The 22,924-nt window shown below is 40.3% G+C and overlaps 2 protein-coding genes across 2 annotated transcripts; one reads left to right on the top strand and one right to left on the bottom strand.

The window, feature by feature from the left end:
- Nucleotides 1-15,207: 15,207 nt before the first annotated feature.
- On the bottom strand, nt 15,208-16,079 carry LOC110618229 (protein indeterminate-domain 16). The gene has a single exon (XM_021761356.2). It carries the CDS (start codon nt 15,934-15,936, stop codon nt 15,409-15,411), a length of 528 nt encoding a protein of 175 aa, XP_021617048.1. The 5' UTR covers nt 15,937-16,079; the 3' UTR covers nt 15,208-15,408.
- Nucleotides 16,080-19,021: 2,942 nt separating this feature from the next.
- Nucleotides 19,022-22,607, top strand: LOC110616921 (deoxycytidylate deaminase). Its single transcript, XM_021759453.1, has 9 exons — nt 19,022-19,411; nt 19,529-19,604; nt 19,794-19,833; nt 20,351-20,409; nt 20,479-20,516; nt 20,785-20,848; nt 21,022-21,075; nt 21,932-22,033; nt 22,315-22,607. Exons 1-9 carry the CDS (start codon nt 19,218-19,220, stop codon nt 22,369-22,371), a joined length of 684 nt encoding a protein of 227 aa, XP_021615145.1. The 5' UTR covers nt 19,022-19,217; the 3' UTR covers nt 22,372-22,607.
- Nucleotides 22,608-22,924: the final 317 nt, after the last annotated feature.

Genomic DNA, 22,924 nt, shown 5'->3' with positions numbered 1-22,924 from the left:
AAGGTTGAAGGAGCAGCTCCTAGCCGAGCTAGGTAAGAAAGATCAGAGTCAAACCTCCTTGCCTACTTCTTCTCCCTTCTCAAAGTTAATGCAGCAGGAGACCGTTCCCAAAAAGTTTATGATGCCGCCGATGGCGGCCTATAATGGAGCTGGTAACCCGAGAGAGCATGTCATGAACTATAAGACCTTCATGGAGTTGCAAACTCTGTCAGATGCTCTGATGTGCAAGGTGTTCCCAACAACGCTCTCGGGACCAGCGAGGGCATGGTTCAACAGCCTGGAGGCCGGAAGCATTAAAAGTTTCGGAGATCTTGCCACCCGCTTCATTAGCCGGTTCGTAGCCGGGGTGCCAGCAGATAGGAAGACGAGCTATCTGGAAACAGTGAGACAAAAAGCTGGTGAATCCCTCAGAGAGTATGTCGCCCGTTTCAATACGGAGGCCCTGCAGATTCCCGAGCTTGACGAAGGAAGGGCGGTAGAGGCCATGCAAAAGGGAACAACCTCTGCCGAGTTCTTTGGTTCTCTGAGCAGGAAACCTCCGACCTCACTGGCCGAGTTAATGAAGAGGGCGAAAAAGTATATAAGGCAGGATGACGCCTTAGTAACGAGTAGATTTGCCAAAGGGGTGGCAGGAAAAGAGAAAGCCCAGAAGGAGGGGAGGCCGGAGAAACACGAGAAGAAGCATGGAAAGAGGCCTGAGCCATACAAGCAGGCCTGGGAAAGAAGGGATCAAAGGCCTCCCCCTCCTCCCAGGGCTCATGAACCAAGAGTGCTCCCTCCTTGGGTCCCGGAGAAACCGACTCCATTAAATGCGTCCAGAGCCGAGGTGCTCATGGCTGTCCAGGATAAGGAGTTTCTCCAGTGGCCCAAACCTTTGAAGTTAGAAGCAGATCAGAGGAATCCTGACAAGTATTGTCAGTACCACCGGACGCATGGCCACGATACAAATAACTGTTTTCAGTTAATCGCGGAAATTGAAAGATTGATAAAAAGGGGGCATCTCAAAAATTTTGTGAAGAAACCGGAGGGGCAGAGGCCTCAACCCGGTCCGGCAGCCCAGATGCCCAGGAGAACTGGAGCTGGACCAGTGAATGATGGGTCCAGTGGGACTATTAATATGATTGTTGGAGGAACTGGAGGACGGATGAACCGTCGAGGAAAGAAGAGAAACCGGGAAGGGGAGACCAGCAATGGCGAGGTTATGCAGATCGTTGAACACTCTCCCATGACCATCGCTTTCTCTTCGGAGGATGCACAGGGCATTCAGATGCCCCATGATGACGCGCTTGTCATTGAAGCAGTCATTCATAATTTTCGGGTGAAGAAGGTTCTAGTGGATGATGGGAGTAAGGTCAATTTATTGTCATATCGGGTTTTCCAGCAGATGGGAATCCCAGAGGAACAGCTGGTTCGGGACCAGTCACCCATCAAAGGGATCGGAGGAGCACCGGTACTTGTAGAAGGGAAGGTGAAGCTGGCCCTTACCTTGGGAGAAGCACCCAGAGCTTGCACCCATCATGAGGTGTTTTTGGTGGTTAAACTCCCACTGAGCTACAATGCGATTTTGGGGAGGCCGGCGTTGTTCAACTTTGAAGCTGTCACTAGCATCAGGTATCTGGCACTCAAGTTCCCAACGGAAGAAGGAGTGGGAATGGTCCGGGGCAGCCAGGAAGAAGCAAGGGCAGTATACTTGGCCACAGTGACGGAACCGAACTCAACCGGAGAAGCGCTTGATTCGGAAGTTTTGGAGGTCAGGGATGAGACAAAGGAAGCCCGGACAGAGCCCGTTGGAGAGCTGGAGACCTTCTCCCTATCAGAAGAAGAAGCGAGTAAGGTCTTCAGTCTCAATGCCGGCCTCACCAAAGAACAAAAAGGTGAAGCCATGGCCCTGATCCGAAGTCACTCGCCGACCTTCGCATGGAAGCCCTCAGACATGCCAGGAATTGATCCCAAAGTGATGACACACCGATTGAATGTCCTCCCCGAGGCCAGACCAGTAAAGCAAAAGAAGAGAGTAGTGGGAAGAGAGAAGCAGCAGGCTACCCAGGAAGAAGTGCAGAAGCTAGAAGAGGCAGGCTTTATTAGGGAGGTTATGTACCCACAGTGGTTGGCAAATCCTGTGTTAGTCAAAAAAGCCAATGGCAAATACAGGATGTGTATAGATTTTACCGACCTGAATAAGGCCTGCCCTAAAGATTGTTACCCCCTCCCCGATATTAATAAGATGGTCGACTCAACGGCCGGTTTTGATTATATGTCTTCTTTGGATGCTATGTCTGGTTACCACCAAATCCCAATGGAAAAGACGGATGAGGAGAAGACCTCATTTATAACTGAAGACGGGACTTACTGCTACAGAGCTATGCCCTTCGGATTAAGAAACGCCGGGGCAACTTACCAACGATTAATGAATAAAATCTTTAAGAACCAGATCGGCAGGAATGTAGAAGTGTATGTGGATGACATGGTGGTTAAAAGTTCAACTTTTCAACAACACATAACGGATTTAAGGGAGATATTTGGGGTGTTAGACCAATACAGGATGAAGTTGAATCCAGCAAAGTGTGCTTTCTTCATCAGGGGAGGAAAGTTCTTGGGATACATGGTGAGTGGAAAAGGCATTGAGCCCAATCCGGAGAAGGTGGAAGCCATATTGAATATGCCAGAGCCGACCTGTGTAAGGGACGTCCAGAGATTAACCGGGAGAGTAGTGGCGCTTCACCGATTTATGTCAAGGTCGGCAGAAAAGTGTTTGCCATTCTTTAAAAAATTGAGGAAGGTCCCGAATTTTGAATGGACAGAAGACTGCCAAAAAGCCTTCACAGAGCTTAAGGAATACCTCAGCTCGCCTCACGTGCTCAGCAGCCCCATAAAAGGGGAAGAACTCCTGATATACTTGGCAGCTTCAGAGCAATCAGTCAGCGCAGTACTAGTAAGGGTGGAAGAAGGAGAGCAGAAGCATGTCTTCTACGTCAGCAAGGTGCTCAGAGATACCGAAGTCGGGTATTCAAACATAGAAAAATTGGCGTATGCCTTGTTGTTAGCAGTCCGGAAATTCAAAGTTTATCTGGAAGGCCACCAAGGAATTGTGATGACGGACCAACCTTTAAAGAAGATCCTACGTAGGCCGAAAATTTCAGGACGGATGTTAGCATGGTCCGTGGAAATCAGCCCTTACTGTCTGGAGTACCGACCTCGGACAGCTATAAAGTCTCAAGCGCTGGCTGACTTCATAGCAGAATGCACATTCAACGAGGAGAAGGAAGGATCATCCTCGGAGATACCAAGAAAAGAAGGAGAGGGAGAGCTTTCCCAAGAGTCCAGCTGGAAGCTATATGTAGACGGAGCATCAGGCTCTGAGGGCAGTGGCGCTGGAATAATACTTAAGGGGCCGGAGGGCCTTAAAGTATGTTATGCCTTACGGCTAGAATTCAAAGCTTCTAATAATGTGGCCGAATATGAAGCCTTGGTGAACGGAATGTTGGTAGCTTTGGAAATAGGGGTAACCGACCTCGAAGTAAATAGTGACTCTCAGCTGGTGATCAACCAGGTAACGGGAGTATATCAGGCCAGAGATCCCATCATGCAGAGTTATCTTGATAAAGTAAAAACTGTGGAAGCCGACCTCACGAGCCGAGGAGTTATTACCAGATTTCAAAGGATACCTCGAGATGAAAATGAGGAGGCAGACCTGCTTAGTCGACTGACCAAAGAAGAGTTAGAGCAGCTCCCGGATGAAGTATACATACAGCATGTCAGCACACCTGCTTTCAAGAAGACAAACACAGTACTGCAGGTGGAACAGAGCCCAACTTGGATGACTCCATACCTGAGATACTTGGAAAAGGGCGAACTCCCCGAAGATAAAGTTGAAGCCAAAAAGATAGCAGCGCGAGCTGCCAATTACCAAGTAGTAAGGGGAACTTTATACAGAAAAGGGAAGTCCAGCCCATGGCTCCGGTGTGTGAGTCCGGAGGAAGCTGCAAAGGTAATGGAGGAAATACATAGAGGCCTATGTGGGGCTCACGAGGGAGCAGGGACATTAGCTAACAAAATATTCAGGCAAGGATACTACTGGCCCACTGTTAAAAAAGAAGCAGAAGAGTTTGTCCGGAGGTGTGACGTATGTCAGAGATTGGCTAATGCCATCAGGACCCCTGCCACTCCTCAAGCAAGCAATTCAGTCCATGGCCTTTCTCACAATGGGGAATTGACATCCTGGGACCTTTCCCCAAGACTACGGGGCAAAGGAAATTCGTAGTGGTGGCTGTGGAATATTTCTCGAAATGGCCAGAGGCAGAAGCAATAGCCACAATCACAGCTCGCAAGATGATAGATTTCGTATGGGGACATATCATCTGCAGATTTGGCATACCAAGAGTACTTATCTCAGACAACGGCAGACAATTCGACTGCAACACTTTCAGAGCCTTCACAACGAACATGGGCATATGGCATAAGTTCTCCTCCGTGGCTCATCCTCAGACTAATGGCCAAACGGAAGTCACTAATAGAGCTATCCTTCAAGGATTAAAGAAACGGCTGGATGGCGCAAAGGAGAATTGGGCAGAAGAACTCAATAGCACTCTATGGGCACTCCGAACCACTCCCAGGGCGCCCACTCAAGAAACCCCGTTTGCACTTGCTTATGGCACAGAGGCTGTAGTCCCAGTTGAGTTGCAGATCCCCACTCATCGAGTTCAATTCGTTAGTGAGAACGCTAATGGGGACAAATTAAGGAGCAACCTAGATGCTCTTGAAGAAGTTAGGGAAGAAGCCCAAATCCGAACTGCTACTTATCAACAACGAGCGGCAAGATATTACAATCAAAAGGTCAGAGAAAGAAGCTTGAAGGTGGGAGACCTGACTTTAAGAAACCTGGAAGCTACAGGAAAAAGAGCAGCCGCAGGCAAGCTAGCACCGACCTGGGAAGGTCCATTCAAGGTGACAAGAGTGGTTAAGCCCGGGGTATACCGAATCGAAGATATGCAAGGAAACCCCGAGCCCCACGCTTGGAACATCCAGCACCTAAAAAGGTATTTTCCTTGAAATATTCGTAAAAAAAAAAAAAAAAAAAAACGTTGTAGTTTGACAGACATGAGTAAATAAAAATTGTTTATACAATGTGATTATCCTTATGAATAACGTTCTACAAGGCCTCAGTTAGGCACGAAATCAGCTGAGATGACGAAGCGACAGTAAGGCCAATGAGCCTGAATCTTGTACAAAACCCCAAAGCGGGTACCAAAAAATAACCGGCGAGGCCCCGAGGTCGTCCCGGAAATTCAAAGAAAAATAGGATCCCGTAAGATCTCCTGGAATCAAAAACAACCGGCGAGGCCCCGAGGTCGTCCCGAAAATTCAAAGAAAAACAGGATCCCGTAAGATCTCCTGGAATAAAAAACAACCGGCGAGGCCCCGAGGTCGTCCCGGAAATTCAAAGAAAAACAGGATCCCGTAAGATCTCCTGGAATCAAAAACAACCGGCGAGGCCCCGAGGTCGTCCCGGAAATTCAAAGAAAAACAGGATCCCGTAAGATCTCCTAGAATTAAAAACAACCGGCGAGGCCCCGAGGTCGTCCCGAAAATTCAAAACGAACTAGGATCCCGTAAGATCTCCTAGAATCAAAAATAGGTCGGTGAAGGACTTAAGAGCCTCCCGAAATAAAAAATCTTTCCCACACCACAGGGACAACTTATAAAATCCAATTCCGACCTCGGAAAGAGAAGAGCCCAGAGCTTGTAAAAAAAAAAAAAAAAAAAAAAAAACCGAGCTCCCAGCTCGGATAGACTTATCTTCGCAAAAATTCAAGGTACAAACGAAAAAGGCCGAGTTTCCAGCTCGGATAGTCAGGTTCCGACCTATGAAAAAAGGAACAAAGGCCTAATAAGCTAAAGCAGCCCCAACCTCGAAAAAGACGCTAACGCCAAAACTTTGGCTTTCGAAGAGGTCGAGCTCCCAGCTCGGACCAATATTCACAAAGACCCAAGACCGAGCTCTCAGCTCAGATAGACTCATATCCTTAAAGGATCAAGATACGAAGGCCAAAGAGAAAGGCCGAGCTCCCTCCATAGAAGGACTCATAAATGAAGAAATCCTTAGGAGGATAAAAAGGCCATAATCAAAGCCTAAATCAGTTTATCTGGAACAAATATACAAAATCACAACCACGAAAGAAGGACTAAAAGCCAAAAACTGACATGATAGTTGCCATTAAAAAGGTACGAGATTTGTTCTCTCAGACTATCCGCCACGAGCTGAGCTCGCACCTTCAGATTAATTCCGAGCTTATGAATGAAAATATGTAGTTTACATCACAAGTACGAAGAGTAGAGATAAATTTCAAGAAATATAAAAAACAAGAATAAACAAGAAGGAAATTGATATTTCATTAATAACTATTACAATTTATCTCTCCGGCGAGGCAGGAGGATAAATAGTCCTTAAAGGACTTACATCAGTAAGAACACCCTCGCCTGCATTATCTCTATGTACAGCCACCTCTGATGGAAGCTCGGTGTCCCTTGGGCCAGAGCTTTCAACATTAATAATAGGGGCAACTTCCGCCCCAGGGTGGAGGCCATCTTTCTCAAAATCAAGATCATCTTCCTCTGACCCTGGCTCGGATTCCCCTGAAGAAGACTCAGCTGGCCGGTCTATGTTCCTCCGGGAATCTCCTCGGGGCAAAGGAAAATCATCCTCCCCGTATAGCACTGACTCGCCATCTGAGTCCACTTCGCGCCTACGAAGCTCGGCCAAAGGAATATCAGGAGCCTGTCTAGCTTCTCTTAAACCACGATTGTAGCCAGTTACATACATGCGGTAGGCCTTATCATAGATTGCCTGTTTCATTTCACCAGAAGCTTTATACTCATTAAGATGTTCTTCACAAGCCTCAGCTACAAACTCCTTAAACTCAGAAGAGTCTTTGTAGTCCTGAAGATGAGCTTCACAGGCCTGTTCAATTTTAACCTTCAGCTCATCAGACTCCTGATACTCTGCTAAATACTGTTCACGCTTTAGCTGAGCCTTCCCTTCGGCACACTTTACCACCTCGAGCAGGGCTAAACATTTACGCTCCAAAGCCCTGACTTCATTCTTTAGATGTTGTTGGCGAAGGTTGAATTCTTCAGCCGATGAAGACAGATCTTTGATACGTTCAGAACTTGTGCCCAATTCCTGCTCAAGGACCTCCACCCGGGCTAGGGCACTTTCCCTCTGAGCCTTCACCTCATTCAGGTGAGCTTGAAGCCCTTCAAAATCGGCCTTTAAGGCCTCATATTGGAGCTGGACCTCAGCTTTTTGGCTTACCGCCTCATCCCTCTCTTGAAGGGCCGCTGTCATAGAGGACAGCTGCTTCACAACCTCTACACAACGAGCTTCCACCTCAGCTGCTCTCTCATCGGACTCCTGGAGAACCCTGCGAGTACGAGACAGCTCTGATTCCAGGGATTTGCTATGTTCTGCCGCCTCAGCCGTTCTGTCCTCAGCTCTTTTAGAGGCCTCTAGCGCAGAATGCAACTCCCTTTGGAGAGCCTGGATCTGCTCCCGGGCGGCTGCCAGGTGACCCCTCGCGTCGCTGGTGGCAGTCAGGTTTTCATCGCGACGCGCTTCCTCGATCCGGCGGTCCACGGACTTCCGGAGAGAGAGGTCACGGGCATCCACCTCCATAACCAGGCCTAACACCTAGTACGGAAGAACAATTGTCAAGAAAAGAAACAAAGCAAACTCAAAGAGAAGTGAAAAAAATAACTTACCATCAGAAGCATTTCTCCAATCGAGGATCCGAGCTCCTCACGAGAGCGAGATTGGAAGGACACCTGCTCCTTGGTAGAACTGGCCAAGTGACCAGTCAGGGCCAGCAGACGAGGATCCGAAGCCTCTGTTATCCCGCCGAACATCCGCTCCCGGAGAAGTGCGGCAACAGCAGAGGCCGGAGACTCAGAGGAAATGCTTGACAGGTCCAGAAGGTTGTCAGCAGGGGACGACGAAGGAACAACATAAACACCCTTCCCCTTCCCAATGGAAGAAAGAGGTGGGGAAGGACCCGCAGCAGTCCTGGACTTCTTCCGAGCAGGAGATGGGACAGGCGTTCCAGAAGAGGTCGGACGCTTGCCCCCGGTCTTTGAGGAGACGCCCTCAGATCCCTCAGGCTCAGTCCTCACAGGGGCAGGGGCACCTTCACCGGAAACCTCTGGGCTTTGATCCTTTAGGAGGATGATCTCCATCCCTGTCCCAGAGGTCTCATTGTCTTCAACAGGGGACTTAGATTTCCCCCCTGACACCCCCTCAGTAGAATGGGCAGCACTCTGCCCCACTTGTTCAGTAGCTTGGGTCTGCTCCATAATAGCTAGGGAAGTTTCCCTCACGACCTCTGAGGAGGCTGGAACGGATCTAGACCCTTCAGCAGGCGTCGAGGTTGAGCTCGACCCACCATGGCTAGATGGCCGAGCTGATTTGATGCTGCGAGAGCTCGGCTTGGAAGTGCGAGAAGAAGCTTTGACGGGAGGTCGGCTGACCTTCTTGGAGGAAGCGGCCTGAGCCAGCTCTGCAGCAATCTCAGTTACAGAACGCCCATCCCCAAAGGCGTCAAAAATTGCATGCATGTTCTCCCGAGACAGGTCAAAATTCTTGGGGAATTTGATGCCATCCATTCTAACCTCAGAAGCTGCAAGAAACAAGAAGTTATAAAGAGTCAGTATACTTCCTGATATTATGAGCAAAGAAGAAACAGAATAGCCGGACAAAGCACTATACCCGTGTCCCGGATATCCCTAAGGTTGGACGCAAACATACACTTCTCGACATCATACTTCCTCTCAAACGAAAGTCAGTCGAAGCAGCCCGACCTGCTCAATAAGACTCAATTCGGGCAGATCGTTGCAGCCCGGAAAGATCTCCCCCCACCTTAGGTCCACATCCCACGATCGGCAGGACCCTAGTTTTAACTCCGCCACAAGGAAATTCTCTACCCATCCCTTTATAGAATCCTTGTAGCCCGTAAGAAGAGACAGCCCATTACGGGGGGAAAAGTAATAGAAGTTTTGCTTCGCCCTAACCAGGCGGAAAAAAGTGACAAACAGACAGGCCGTAGGTGCGAAACCCCAACCCAGACAGATAGACTCGAAACAGGACATGAATAAAATGGAATTTGGGGATAACATTCGAGGAGTTACCCCAAAGTATTCAAAGACCTCGACAAAGAAAGGGGTAAAAGGAAACGGTAAACCAAATTCTCTCTGCTTCAGGAAAAACACTATGCTACGAACCTCTTGGGGATCCACCAAACCAGGAGGACGAGGGTAAGGAAGAACTATCCTCTCATTTGGAAGAGGTGCTCGAATAAGATACAAGCCTCCGGGAAATGTGATTAGTTATGTTGGAAGGTGTAATATGCGACTCAAGGTCAAAAACATCAGGAAGATTTGAACTTGCCATGGAAGAACAAGGAAGCGTACCTGAGAACACGATGGGATGAAAAACCGTACAAAGAGTTGCAGGAAGACAGAGAGCAGACAAGAGCTAGTTCTTCAAAAGACAGAAGGAATTCGAAAAGAAAGGCAATTATGAGGCAGGGCGTTGATCTGAACAGTTTTATCTTGGAGCGGCGCGATCATTAATTATTCTCGAAGTTTACCCTCTCAACGGTTAGGTAATAACCGGCGAGACGGTAAAGGGGCAAAAGGATGATCGCTGGGCTTATCTACATCTATCAAGGGCCAAGTATACGATGACAGCCCATCATTTAAAAGCCCATTCGCCATCCACATAATACAGGCCCAACTCATCAGTCAGAGCAACTTAGCTTACTACTTTACCATCCCTATGGTAAATGCCGAGGAAACAGAGGGGCAAGTCATGAAAAGACTCAAAAGTACAGGCAAAAGGGAGCATGATAAAGGTCAGATTTGCTCATCACTTAAAAAGTTATAAGATTTGATTTATCGTTATTAAACAAAGGATGTGAGATCGGAAAGAGGCGCCAAGAGCACCTCGGAATCATACAGAACTGAGAGCTTAGAGTTCAACTCATTAGAAGCCGAGCTCAGAGGTCGGATTATTCCAGCTCGGACAACACGACTTGAGAGCTCGGTCAGCTAAAGGAAACTCAGAGCCCATTTCACTAAGCAAAGACAGAACTCTCAGGTCGGTTAGTCCAGCCCGGACAACATGACCTGAGAGCCCGGCCGGAGGAAGGAGACTCAAAGCTCAATTCATCAAGGTAAAGACCGAGCTCATAGGTCGGTCAGGCAGCCCAGTTCGGAAACTTGAAAGTCCAGTTAGCTGTGGATCCGGAATTCAACTCATCAGAGCTCGCAGATATGGTTAGATCAGCTCGGAAAAAAGCAGGACAGAGCTCAATTGGTTAAAATTATAAGGCGAGCAATCTAAAGTATTTCACACATGATAAAGGAAGAACAGCTTAAGCATGAGAGCAGAACAAGAACTTCATTAAAAGAAAAGTACATTACAGCACGTTACAAAGGCCTACACTACGGGATGAAAGACTATCCTTAAAGGATTTACATATCCAGATACTTCATCATCTACGATTATCACCTACCCTACTATTCTAGTCTTCAGCTCGGAGAACTTCTCGTAGCTCGGAATGTGAATTTTTCAGAAAAGGCCAAGATCTGTCCCGCTATTATAGGGAAACTGAACAAGTTGATTCCCATAAGCATTTCTCACTGTCCCCCTGGGCAAACGTTCGGTTACCCAAATGTGATGCACGGTACATTCGAACAAGCTCAGATATTGTATGCCGGCCATGCACCACACATGAAAAACATAAGTCTTCGGGCTATGGCCCCGAAGAGATCGCGAAGTACACATTCGAAGAAATCGCTGGACACCTGACTGAGTGCAGCAGATCCCAGTCTCACGTAATACTGGTACTTCACACCAAAGGGAATAATAATACTGGTACTTCACATCAAAAAGAACAACAAGCTGAGCGCCGGCGCCACTCCCATTTATATCAAAAGAGGACAATAGGGGCATCGAGGAAATTCCCCTTTTCTCTGCGGGAAAAGGTGAAGTTAGAGTGAACCCCTCAATAGCCCAGAACTTCTTTGGAGCCCGGGCAACAAGCAGAGGAGGAGGCCGGCCAGACGACCTAGGTAAAGCAGTTTCAACAGCTTCCCGAATGGTCCCACCCTTCGACTGCCATACCAGAAGGATCTTCAATGCACCATCCAGACGCCTTAGAGGTAACATCAAATTTTCAAGAATTTTGAGCTGACCCATTTTTATTTCAGGAACTGCAAAAAGTTTCGAAATAGAGACAAGTCAGAAATAGTTCTCCCTTAAGATGATAAGAGCAAAATCAAAACAAACCTCTGAGGCACAAGGCAATCTGTTTGAAGAAGGCGTCAAATAGACCTGCCACAGATAAAACAAGAATTTCTCATTTCAACAGAAGGCTCAAGAATGAAGAAAAGCTGGCGCTGATATATACTCGGAGCCTGAGGACTTAGTACGGGGCAGAGCTACACTAGACTCTAAGCCAGGGATGTCAGATTCTTAAAATATATTCACGGGAAAGGAAAGAAAGGAGATGTCCAGATAATGATGACAAAAAAAAGCAAAGGCGGCAGAGGACAAGAAGAATAGAAAAAGAAAAAAAAGACAGGAAGAGAAAAGAGCAGATAGAATTCAGAAGCTGCGCAACGACTGAAAGATGAAAGGATGTTATTAAGGCACCTGAACCCGAACAGACGCGATCATACTAGTTCTTGGTATTCACCCCCTCAGCAGTTGGAGCAATAACTGCCGAGAAGGTGAAGAGACAATTGATGACCGCTGGATTCCTTCACCCCGGGCTAGGGGCTTGACCACAGCCCAAGGCCCATGACGTAGAGGCCCACACACCTGATACACATAACAAGCCTGGCTCATCCAACCCTCAAGGCCGGATTCGACCCATCCTCTCCACTCAGGCTTAGCGTCCGGCCCAACTCTCGGCCCAGCCCAGGATCCAGAAAAATATTCACCAGACAGCCTGGCAGATCCGCTCGAACGTATGCACGAGGGGAATCAGAGGCCATTACGCATGGAGCAGGCGACTGATACCCTAGTACCTCCGAATCCGCATGGCAGAGACGCGTGGCCCAATCCTAGAGAGACCTTTACACGTCACCAGCAAGCAAGACAATGTATAAAAGAGGAGTCCCCTCCTCAGAAAGCTTAAGCCTTATTCAGTAATACAAAACCCTTGTAAAACCCTATTCTATTGGATCTCGGATCATCAATTTCTATATTTTTATTCAAAAAAATATATATATAATAAAAATATATTTAATTTATAAAATAATTTATCAATAAGTAAATTTGTTTTAAATTATTAAAAATAATAATATTCTTTTAAATGTAATAAATTAAAAGATAAATTTATAAATTTTATTACACTTAATTAAAAAAAATAAAATTTATTAAGAATAATTTAAATTACCTTCTTTATATAATATAATTATATAAGAGATGTAAAATATTTTACTTTTCATAAAGTTATTTTAATAATGCAAAACAAATAAGAACACTTTTTATACTTTTTATAGTCCACTCTTATTTTCTCACGGGATGGGAAGGAAAGTGAGAGAAATGTTTTTAAAATTACAAACTACATTTGTTATGTTCTTTTTATATATCTAGGGTCAAAATTGTATTTTACTTTTAAAAAAGAATGTTCCTTTTAATATTTTTCTCTTAATAGCCAAACACACTAATAATATTTATTTTACTCCCTAATCATTACTTTCTTTTATATTTTCTCTCTTTATTTTCCTCCCTCCTATCCAAACTACTATTAAAGAAAGCCTTGGTAAGTCGTTCTCTAATTTTTTATTTCTCTCCATGCAATTTACACGTAACCCTGTTGGTTTCTATATATACAGTAGGGACTAATAAGTAGAAAAAAAAATACTAAAAAAGCCTAAAAGATAATCAAATAATAGTATTTATTACATGTTAAATTCTTATAGACTTGTTAGTTAGAGACATGGAATGGAATTATGATATAACTTTTCCTTGAAATGAGAGATTGACAAGATCCCCCAACAAAATTGAGATACACCTATATCTTGAACAAAAAAAAATCCCCTGTTACATCAACATTTAACTCGGCATTTCCCTCAACATGTAGCTTTATTACAGGATATTATTATCAACCAGTCTGCTGAGTTATAAGTTAGGTGTTTGATAGCTGCTTATGAAATAACTTCAAGATTTTGAGTCCCACTTTGACATATCTGAAGTGAGCATTGCCTTTTGATTGCTTTCTATTTTTCCGTGTGCGTTGGGGTTTACGTTTTACCTGGAAAATGGATGGAGAGGATTTTCTTTGAGGAATTTACTTTCCTTATTATCAGGCACCAGAAAGTTGAATCTTGAAACTTGATTTTTCACATGGAAGGATATCAAATACACCATATCTTGTCCCCCTCTTTTTTCTAATACTTACTTTTCGCTTCCTTCCAAAGTTTAACTACAAACATTGTCACCGTCTTTTTGTAGGAATCCCAGAAAGGATTCTCTTCTGCTGTTAGCAGAAACAATGCATCAGCAGTACAAAGTTTTTATTTTTTTCCTTTTTTTGAGTTTTTATCTTCAGATATGCAATTAAAAGCACTGGACCTAGAAGCTTTATAATTAATCATTCTTAATGCTAAAATTATTGAAACTTGACGAAGACCTGTCAGTTTCAGAAACATGTTATAACTTGAGAGAAAAACATGGTATGGGGGACATATATAGACTGTAGGCACCAATGCATGGGAATGGGAGATAAGGGGTGATGATTTGGATCTATGATTCTGACATACGTACGTACAGAAAACTTGCGAAGGTAGAAATACACAGTATCAGGTTCATGATAATATGTGGACAATCTGAAAAGACAAATGTTAAGGTTTTGCCACAGTGATTAGTTTGATTGCTCAGTAACTGTGTCCTACAGCTTTATCTTTGGTTATCAACTTTATGGAAGAGTTGATATCTCTCTTGCATGTCCATGATTGTATCCAAATAAAAGATATAGGACAAGGCCTCAATAATGCAAGTGGCCTTGCTTTGAGTGCAGTCTCTAATTAGTATGATTATCACTTAATCAAGAAATAGTTCTTTTGTAAGTTTCCAGGAAAATCTAGTTTTTGTAACTTGAAGATACTCTTTACCAACTGGATTATGTCTTGATCTCAGCAAAGGAATCAAGAGGAAGTGTATTAACTGTATTCGATCTATATGTTTGGAGTTTGCTGACAAATCAAGCTATAATACGTTTCTTGAGACATCTTGAAATTCTCTGGCTGATGCTTTCAGTTGGGGCATCATCATCCAATCCATAATGCCCATTTTCTTTATAGTGGGTGTTTGTTTTCTGATGAGCAAAAGTTAACAACTTGAATACAAGAGGATGCAGCTATAAAGTGTCTCGTTCTTGATGAAATTTCTTGCTTTTTGTTCTGATTCATTTGCCTTTCTATCGAAATCAAGGTGGTGAAATTGACACTGAAACAGCATCAGATTTGACTCATTTAGGCTGAATCATCTGTTCCAGGCTTTGGATGCGGTCTATAAAAGCACTACAATAAAAGGTGTGGCGTTTGGTGACAGGAAAGCACAAGTTCAAGGACACAACAAACAAATCCATTGTTTTTTCCCCTTTTTGCTTACTTGCGAGCCCTTGCTTGTAAAGAGCTGCGGAGGTGAATTCTTCTTGAATCCTTGCTAGTCGAATGTGTTGACAATAGTTTAAAACTTTGAAGAGCTACAATGAACCACTTAAGATTATTTTTTGAGTACGTGCATGTCATATCAAATTATATGCTTTCTACTTTTTTAACAAATTTTAGTCCTTTTATGATTCTTGTTTACGCTTTCTATTATATAATTTGGAAAAGAAATATTGGGGTTAGTAATTGGTTCGACATTCTTGCTTTCTTGTTGATTGGTGGCATATATGGTCAAACGGTCTCTTTTGATCAATAAGTGGGATAAGCTTGTATTATGAGCTGATCAATAAGTTTTCCAATTGAGCAAAGCTTGCTTAATATAAATATATGAATTATTTGGTTGAAATTGAAAATTGAATTCAAGATGTCATAATTGTAAAAATTATTATATTTTATATCACTTTTTATTAAACAGTTCTACCATCATTAAATTAATATATACTTACTATTTGATATAATTTAATTAATCACACATATATATGATTACAACTAATTTAATGCTCACAATTGGGGAAAAAAAATTAAAACAAATTAGTCTTCATATCTATTTCCATTCAAAGAAAAAAAAAATTGTGGAATCCAATAAACCCAAATAATCAAACATTGCAGAGAAGGATCTTTTTATCATCTTGTCTTCAAGAATTTAAAAACCTCATCACAAGCATATTTATTAATTCAAGGCTTGAACCTTTGCCTGCAGGATTGGCAAGTGATCTCCATGCACGTAGAATCTATCTGCCTAGTGGCTCTCTCCTTCATTCTCTCCGCCTTCTCCATCTCTTCTCTAGCTTTTTGCCACATTTGTCTTGCTCTTGCCAACTCTGACTGCGCTAATTCCATCTCCCTTCTTGTCAGCTCCCTCACTCTCTCTGCATAAGCTTTTTCAATGGCAGCCAATCTAATTTGCTCCGCCGCCTGCCATTTCATCTCCTCCACGCAGCTCGTATCGGCTTTGTTTCCATCAATAAAATCACAAATGGGAGCTGCTAGAACACAGTTAGATGGTGCCTGGATTGGACTAAGACTGATTGATAATTGCAAGTCCAGCGATGGCCCTCCAAATTGAGGATGATCACCAGACACAGTCACCGATGATGATTGATACCTCAACGGAGAAGAACCTGGAGGCCGCGACGACATGTGTGAATAAGAAAAGTTTTGAGAAGGAAGCAGCTGCAACTCTTTCTGATCGTCTTCTTCCATTGGAACTCCACAAAAAGGAAGAGGTTTAAGCTCTCAAGTGAACTATTAAGGTGGCAAGAACCGCACCAATATATAAAGGAAATATTATGGAATAAACATAGAGTACCATCTCCCTAGTGAATTAATAAAAGTCAAATAAAAATATATTGTAATTTTATTAATTAAGAATACCACCTTATACTTGTTAATTTCTCTTATATAAAACTCAAATAAGTGTGGTCAGAGGATATGAGGATAGAGGGGTGCGGCCTGTGGGCGTGAGTCGCACGTGAGTAGAATGTTTTTTCTTGTTATAATAGAGGGAGGGATTTTTTTTTTTTCTCTAAAAGAAAAAGAAAAAGAAAATTAAAGAAAAAAAAGGTGCTTCGGCCATGGATTTTAGCTTTCATTGCAGGGCTAAGGTTGTCGGGCCCTCGCCGGGAAAAAAGTAAACAACCCACGGTCTGGGCCCTGGGGCAGGGCTGGCACGTGGGATGGCCTCCCTGCTGTGACCATCCATGATTGTGGGTATTGACTCACTCTGAGATGCAAAATTTTTGTGCTTGGGAAGTTGGGATTAGGATAGGAAACTCCATGCATGGTTTGGACATTGTGATAATTATTGTATTGTATTTTTATAAATGTATTATTTTGTAAATGTTAAAATAAATTTAATAAGTATTTTCTTTATTTAGTTAAAAAATCAATTAAAAATTGACTAATTTTAAAATTTTAATTTAACAAAAGCAACAAAAAAAAAAGACTGGAAATAAAGCAAGTCACCTATCATGCAGGCCGTAGAAAGTCCACCCAAGATGCAATGGATGATATATCTTGGAATTTCACCAAAATTAAAGATTCTCTTTTTTTTTTTTTTTTTATCAATGCTCATGAATAATATTTAATAAGGTCCATAGCAGTATAGACATAAAGTAAAATAAAGTAAAAGTCTAAATAAACTAATCAAATAAAAAAATATGAACAAACTAAACTCAAGTAAAAAATATATATTAAACTAAATTAAAATAAATCTGATCAAATTAAATTAAATTATGCAAAGAATAAAATAAATTAAAAGACAAAATTCATTGACTGCATTACAATATCGCATTGATAGCACCACCTGAACCATGTTGGATCTATAAACCCATCGAAACACCATTGCAGTAAATGCCGATACAAACAAACTGAAACAAGAACAATACAGAAAATAAACAGCATTAAATGCAAACACCAAAAATTTCATCAAATTCTGAGATCTATTAAAACATTACAACCAATAATTAGCATAAAGACGGAACAGAACAAACTTCAAAGGTAAAAAAAGAAAAATAATATACAATACAAAGTAAAACTTTTAAAAACAGTAACAACCATTAACGAATTAGTTTAAAAGAGAGGTGTTACAGAACTCGACTAAATATGGCGTGTAAAAGCAAGATGGCCGAGCATAATAACGCAGTTCTTAAATATCAATGCTAACAAAGTCATGCCGGAATATCAATATACACAAAGGCATACCCTTTCCAGCAGAATATACAGAGCTCTCAAACAAATTCAGGTCTAAGGAGAAGTTTCAAGAACTATATCCTCATCACAAAAAGCCTCAAATTTCAAAACAGAGAAAAGAAAATAAAAAATAAATATTAATTACACGGCCAACGAGGATAATCGGATGAGAGAGATCACCAAAAGCTAAACAATCTCTTTCCTGCCCAAGACGGGGAAAAGGAAGAATCGAGAAATAAAATCCCTGCAAAAGCAAAAATTGGAAAATTGCCGACAAAAAAATGAGACTGAAAAATACAAATTCAACCCTAGTAATTAACACGTTCTTGCTTTCTTTCTCCCCTGTCTCTCACCTAATCCCTTTCTCTCCTCTCTCTCTAATGAACCTCTTATTATTTTTATTTATATGATATATCCTGAAACTTTTTTCATATGCTATTTTTTAATTAGTTTAATGTTTCAAATCTTTTTGAAATTTATTATTTAATTGCTTACTTGCTAATTGATTTTTAGTTTTTAATTCATTTGCTTTTAATTATGTGAATTTAAATTCTTTTTCTTGTAATTGTCATTTCATTTACCTTCAAACTATTTAAATATTTAATTATTATTATCTTCGTTAAATTAATCTTAAAATTATGTATTTTATAATAAAATGAATTTCACTTTATACGCAATGAAATATGAAAACTCCACTTCATTACAAGAAACTATTATTATAACAATCAAATTATTGATTTATTTATTTTTAACTGAAAATTGATTGAAAGTTAGAGAGATCTTTCAATTTATTCGAATGCACTTACTATCAGACTAAATTTATGAATATAAATTATTAATCTATTTAAATTATTTAAATATTTAAAAATATTAAATGTTATAACTATATAACGCTAACATTATTATTAACCAAATGAGTCTAATACAATTAATATATAATAATTTTATTTATATATAATGTAATATTTTATTAAAAATCAAATTAAACATAATTTCAACGTAAATATTTTTTATTTATTAATAATTATATTAATGTAACAATTAAAATAATAATATGCTTATGCCTTTCTAAATACCTTTGCCTACTTTTCCAAAATAAGTTATCTGTTTATGCAAAAGGTTGTTACCTCTTTATTTTGACCATTCGCAGTTTGAGATTTATTTTTTATAAAATTATATTATTTAATATGAAAAATAGTTTTTTAAGGATAACATTAAGGTATGTATTTTTTTTTCTTTGGAATTACTAATTTTACAAAAATTTAATTTAATTATTTTTATTTGAAAAATTTTCATTTTTCAAAATAAATTAAAATTTTACATGATTTTATAATAATTTATTTAAAATTTTTTATTAAACAATGAATCAATTTTAAACAAAATGGCAATTTTCATAATAGAAAAATATGAAATTAAAGCATTCAGTTTAAACACAGGGAGACACATTTATTATTATGTTAAAATGTCAAAAATTAATTAATTTTTTTTTTTTAATTATACGCTATGTGAACCCAGGAGAGGAACTGGGCCCAGCCGATCATTCATTGAGATATTTGATCCGTACCAAATAATCACAAGCAATAATGGGGCCTGAAATTTCTTGGTCCCATGCGGCGAGCGCAGGTGATGTAAACGGAATCTCTTACCATCCTCACTTTCTCTCTTTTCCCGCTATTTTCTTTTTTCACTTACTTTCGCGGCTTTAGATCCGAGCCTCCGTGTCAAATCTCCCGGCGAAAGAAAAAGCAATTTCCTCGGACATTTTCCCGCATTTTTCCGGTTGACAAAACTGTATGAATTCTCGAGAGCTCGTTCTTCTCGCTACAGCTACGGTTTTTGGTGCAGTAGCCTCTGCTCTTGCGGTTCGCTTCTTTTCCTTCAACCAGAAAAGGCACTTTCCCCGAACAGATTCGTCTGGCAACTCTGCCGTTTCCAATAACGGCTATTCTCAGAGTCAGAGCCCGTTTGATCCCTCCAAGCGCAAAGGGTTAGTCAGATATCTTAAACTTCAAAGAAGACGAGAGATTTCACTGTTCAAATTTTCGACAATTTTATATGCATCTTTCGTATTTATTTATTTGTTTACAGTTCGATTATACTTCAGATACTTGTCATGGGACGATTACTTTATGGCAATTGCTTTTTTGTCAGCTGAACGATCCAAAGATCCAAACAGGCAGGTCATTATCTGATTCCTTCTACTTTACTTTTTAATAATTATCCAAATATACTCCCGATTGAGCAGAAATTTTAATTTTATAAAAAAATTCAAATCCATTATGTTGCCTAGTTGTGACTACTGCCTTTTTATGTCTCAATTTTTCATTTTTGCTTCAGATTTGCCTTTTAACCCTGTACTGCCGTTACAGGTAGGCGCATGCTTGGTCAGTCAAAATGGAGTTATTCTTGGTAAGCTCATTTGTATAAAATCTGCATCCAATTACTAAGCTGGCTCTGTGCGTTTATTTGTGATTATGGCTACATGTATGCTTGCGTTGCCTGAAATTTATTTGAAGGGAATCATGGGTGGTGATATGAATAGCAAAATGACAGGTTTTTAGATTATTCTGTTGCTATGTGAATAAACAGGTATTCATTCGTATTGGTAACTTAAAGTACCATACTTCTGTCAAATGGTCAACAATTGCTTTTGCTTATATAGCGTTGTTGTCTTCTTGTTTGTTACTTGTTAGTGTTAATATCATGCTCTCAAGAAAAATGTAAGAGCTTCATGTACTTTAGTTCCTATAGCCAGGAGTACCCAACAAAAAAGTTAAGGTAAAGAGAGGTTACTGATATATTGCTTAAATGTATATTTCTGCTATTGCATATGGAGTAGTCTTATGGTTTCTAGTGTCATGAATAGGCTGCTTTTTAGTGACGATATAATTTGTTGGATTTTGACATGTACTAATTTCACTGCCAGGCATTGGTTATAACGGATTTCCAAGAGGTTGCTCAGATGACAAACTTCCTTGGGCAAAGGTGGGTTTTCTATAAGTTTATTCTCATATAAGGAATTGATTCTACTAAACTTGTTCAGTTTACTTTCAGAAATCTAAAACTGGGAATCCTTTGGAGACAAAGTATCCGTAAGTATATTCTTTCTTTGACTTCATTTGCAATTTGGCAACCTTTTGCTAGCCACTTGTTTTTTTTTTCCCCATTAATAGTTGATATTCCATTTCCAATCTCTTTTTTCTGGTACATTAATTATATTCCATGCTTGCTTACTTGGAAAGAACATACTCACCAATGGTTTTGCTTTGTTGAAACTCTTACTAATTCATTTTTGTGTAGTGTACAAAGGTTTATGGTTTTCTATGTTTTGTCGCTCATACATCTAGTTACCTATTGTAGTTATGTTTGTCATGCTGAAGTTAATGCTATCCTGAACACAAATCATGCTTCTGCTGTGGGCCAGGCAAGTCCTCGTTGCATTTTCTATCTACTTTTGTTTGTGTTATCTGTTTCTTCTTTCCTTTGTCCGTCAATCCATCTCTGATCATCATGATACATGGTTTGGAATTCAGTATGTAGGATGGATGTTAAAAACCAACAAAATTAACATAATGTCTTTTTTTATAATCTTTGCAGAAGCTTTATGTGACCATGTTCCCTTGCAATGAATGTGCAAAGATAATAATTCAGGTTCGACAATTATGCTGCTCTATTCTATATATGTCAATGTGAACTTGAAGTGTGAGATTCACCTTGCTAGGATTTCCTGGATTTCCTGCCTAATTGACTCATACTTTACTGAGCACACAAAGGAAGGAGAGTTTGTTTGTCGGGGAATTAGATCAAAGTTTCAAGTGTTTAATCAGTATTTCAACTATGAAAATTATATTTTTATTAATACACCGTTCGTGTATATGTGTTAGAAATTCATTTATTATTCAATTCAAATATACAACAGATTTTTTATATAATTGAAATGTGAAAAATATCATTTTAAAATAAACCTTTTAGTAATATTGATCATTATAATAAAATTTTGATTTTTACAAGTTGTGCAAGGTATAAGGTTTAAAATCATTAAAGTAATGAAGTTTAGTTTGCTCTGGATCTTAGTACATTTGGTTGAATGGATTTCAACAGGCATTATGAATTAGAGTAGTGCTATGGAGTTTGGTTGCAGCCTTATGTGTTTTGACATGCACAACCTGAACCATGGACTAGTGGAGTACTAAGAATGTTAATAACTCTTTTATCAATTAATGTATCTCCTAGGATGTCCATTGACACATTCCTGATAAACTAATTGTAATACATTATTATTATATTTTAAGAGATTATTAGTTTTATAATATATAAGTAATTTTTACTTAATTTATACTGGATAACTCCATGTTCAACCCAACTGAAATTTAAACTTTTAAATCTTTGCTTTCACCAATTCCATTGAAAACCTTGGCTTTTTTATGTTATCTTTGTTTCCCTCTCTTTTTTCGTTCTTCTTGAATAATTAATATACAGATTTATCCCATTCTCTACCTTTTTGCAGTCAGGTGTATCTGAAGTTATATATTTTGTGGAGAAGAATTTAAGTAACTCTGACACAACATACATCGCTTCACACAAGCTACTATCTATGGCTGGTATCAAAGTAAGCATTGCTCTATTTTTTTTTTAAGTAAACTCTGTTGATTTTACATTTTTTTTGCCCAAGTGTTGATTTTACTTGGTTAAGGCGTTAAGGCATCATGAAGTTATTATTGGCTTGATTTAGCTAGAACATTCTTTAAGTTCAATGTATAACTAGCTAAACGTGAATCTAATTATACATGGGATCACCCTCTTTCAAGCTCGTGCTAAAGTAGCTAATTTGAATAGCATGTAACTTATCAAAATTAGCCATTCAAGTGTGCATCTACTTTGTAATTGCAGGTGAGGAAACACCAGCCGCAGATGAGCCGAATTTTGGTAAAGTTTGAAGATTCCTAAATGATGGTTTGTTTATTTATTGAGTTGAGCCAGATCATTGGTAGTGTCATTAGAGTTGTTCAATGTTGTGCATTGTTTTCACTTGTAGGCTCCTAACCCAGTGGTTGTATGCTAGATATGAATTGTATGATGGATGTTAAATACTGTTATGAGCATCGCGAGATACGCTTGAAACTGATTTGGATTACTCGAGCAAGGACCTGCAAAATGATATATTAGGCTTTTATCATGTTAAACTGTGTTTGTTTCATATAATGACAAAATCGATCAACATTTGTCCTGAGAAGAGATTGTTGGCATGTGGATGTGGGTCGGTGGAGCAATGCGCTAGATTAATTCGTTGGAGATTTGGGTCCATAACCTGCAGATTTCTATGATCTGTCGATCTTTTGCCAGCTCATGCGACTCCAAATGTCTATAAGCTAATACTTTGGGGCAGCCTTTAGCGAATTATATATATATATAATTTTAACAGAAATTGTTCTCAAAAATGGGTTAAATTTTGTTTAAGCAAGTCAGAAAGCATTACGCGTGAACTTGGCCACCCTTCAAT

Source organism: Manihot esculenta, chromosome 6 (assembly GCF_001659605.2).
Source record: "Manihot esculenta cultivar AM560-2 chromosome 6, M.esculenta_v8, whole genome shotgun sequence".
NCBI classification, from domain to species: Eukaryota; Viridiplantae; Streptophyta; class Magnoliopsida; order Malpighiales; family Euphorbiaceae; genus Manihot; species Manihot esculenta.
Note: the sequence above shows the minus strand (reverse complement) of the source record. Positions and strands in the feature narration are given on the sequence as shown.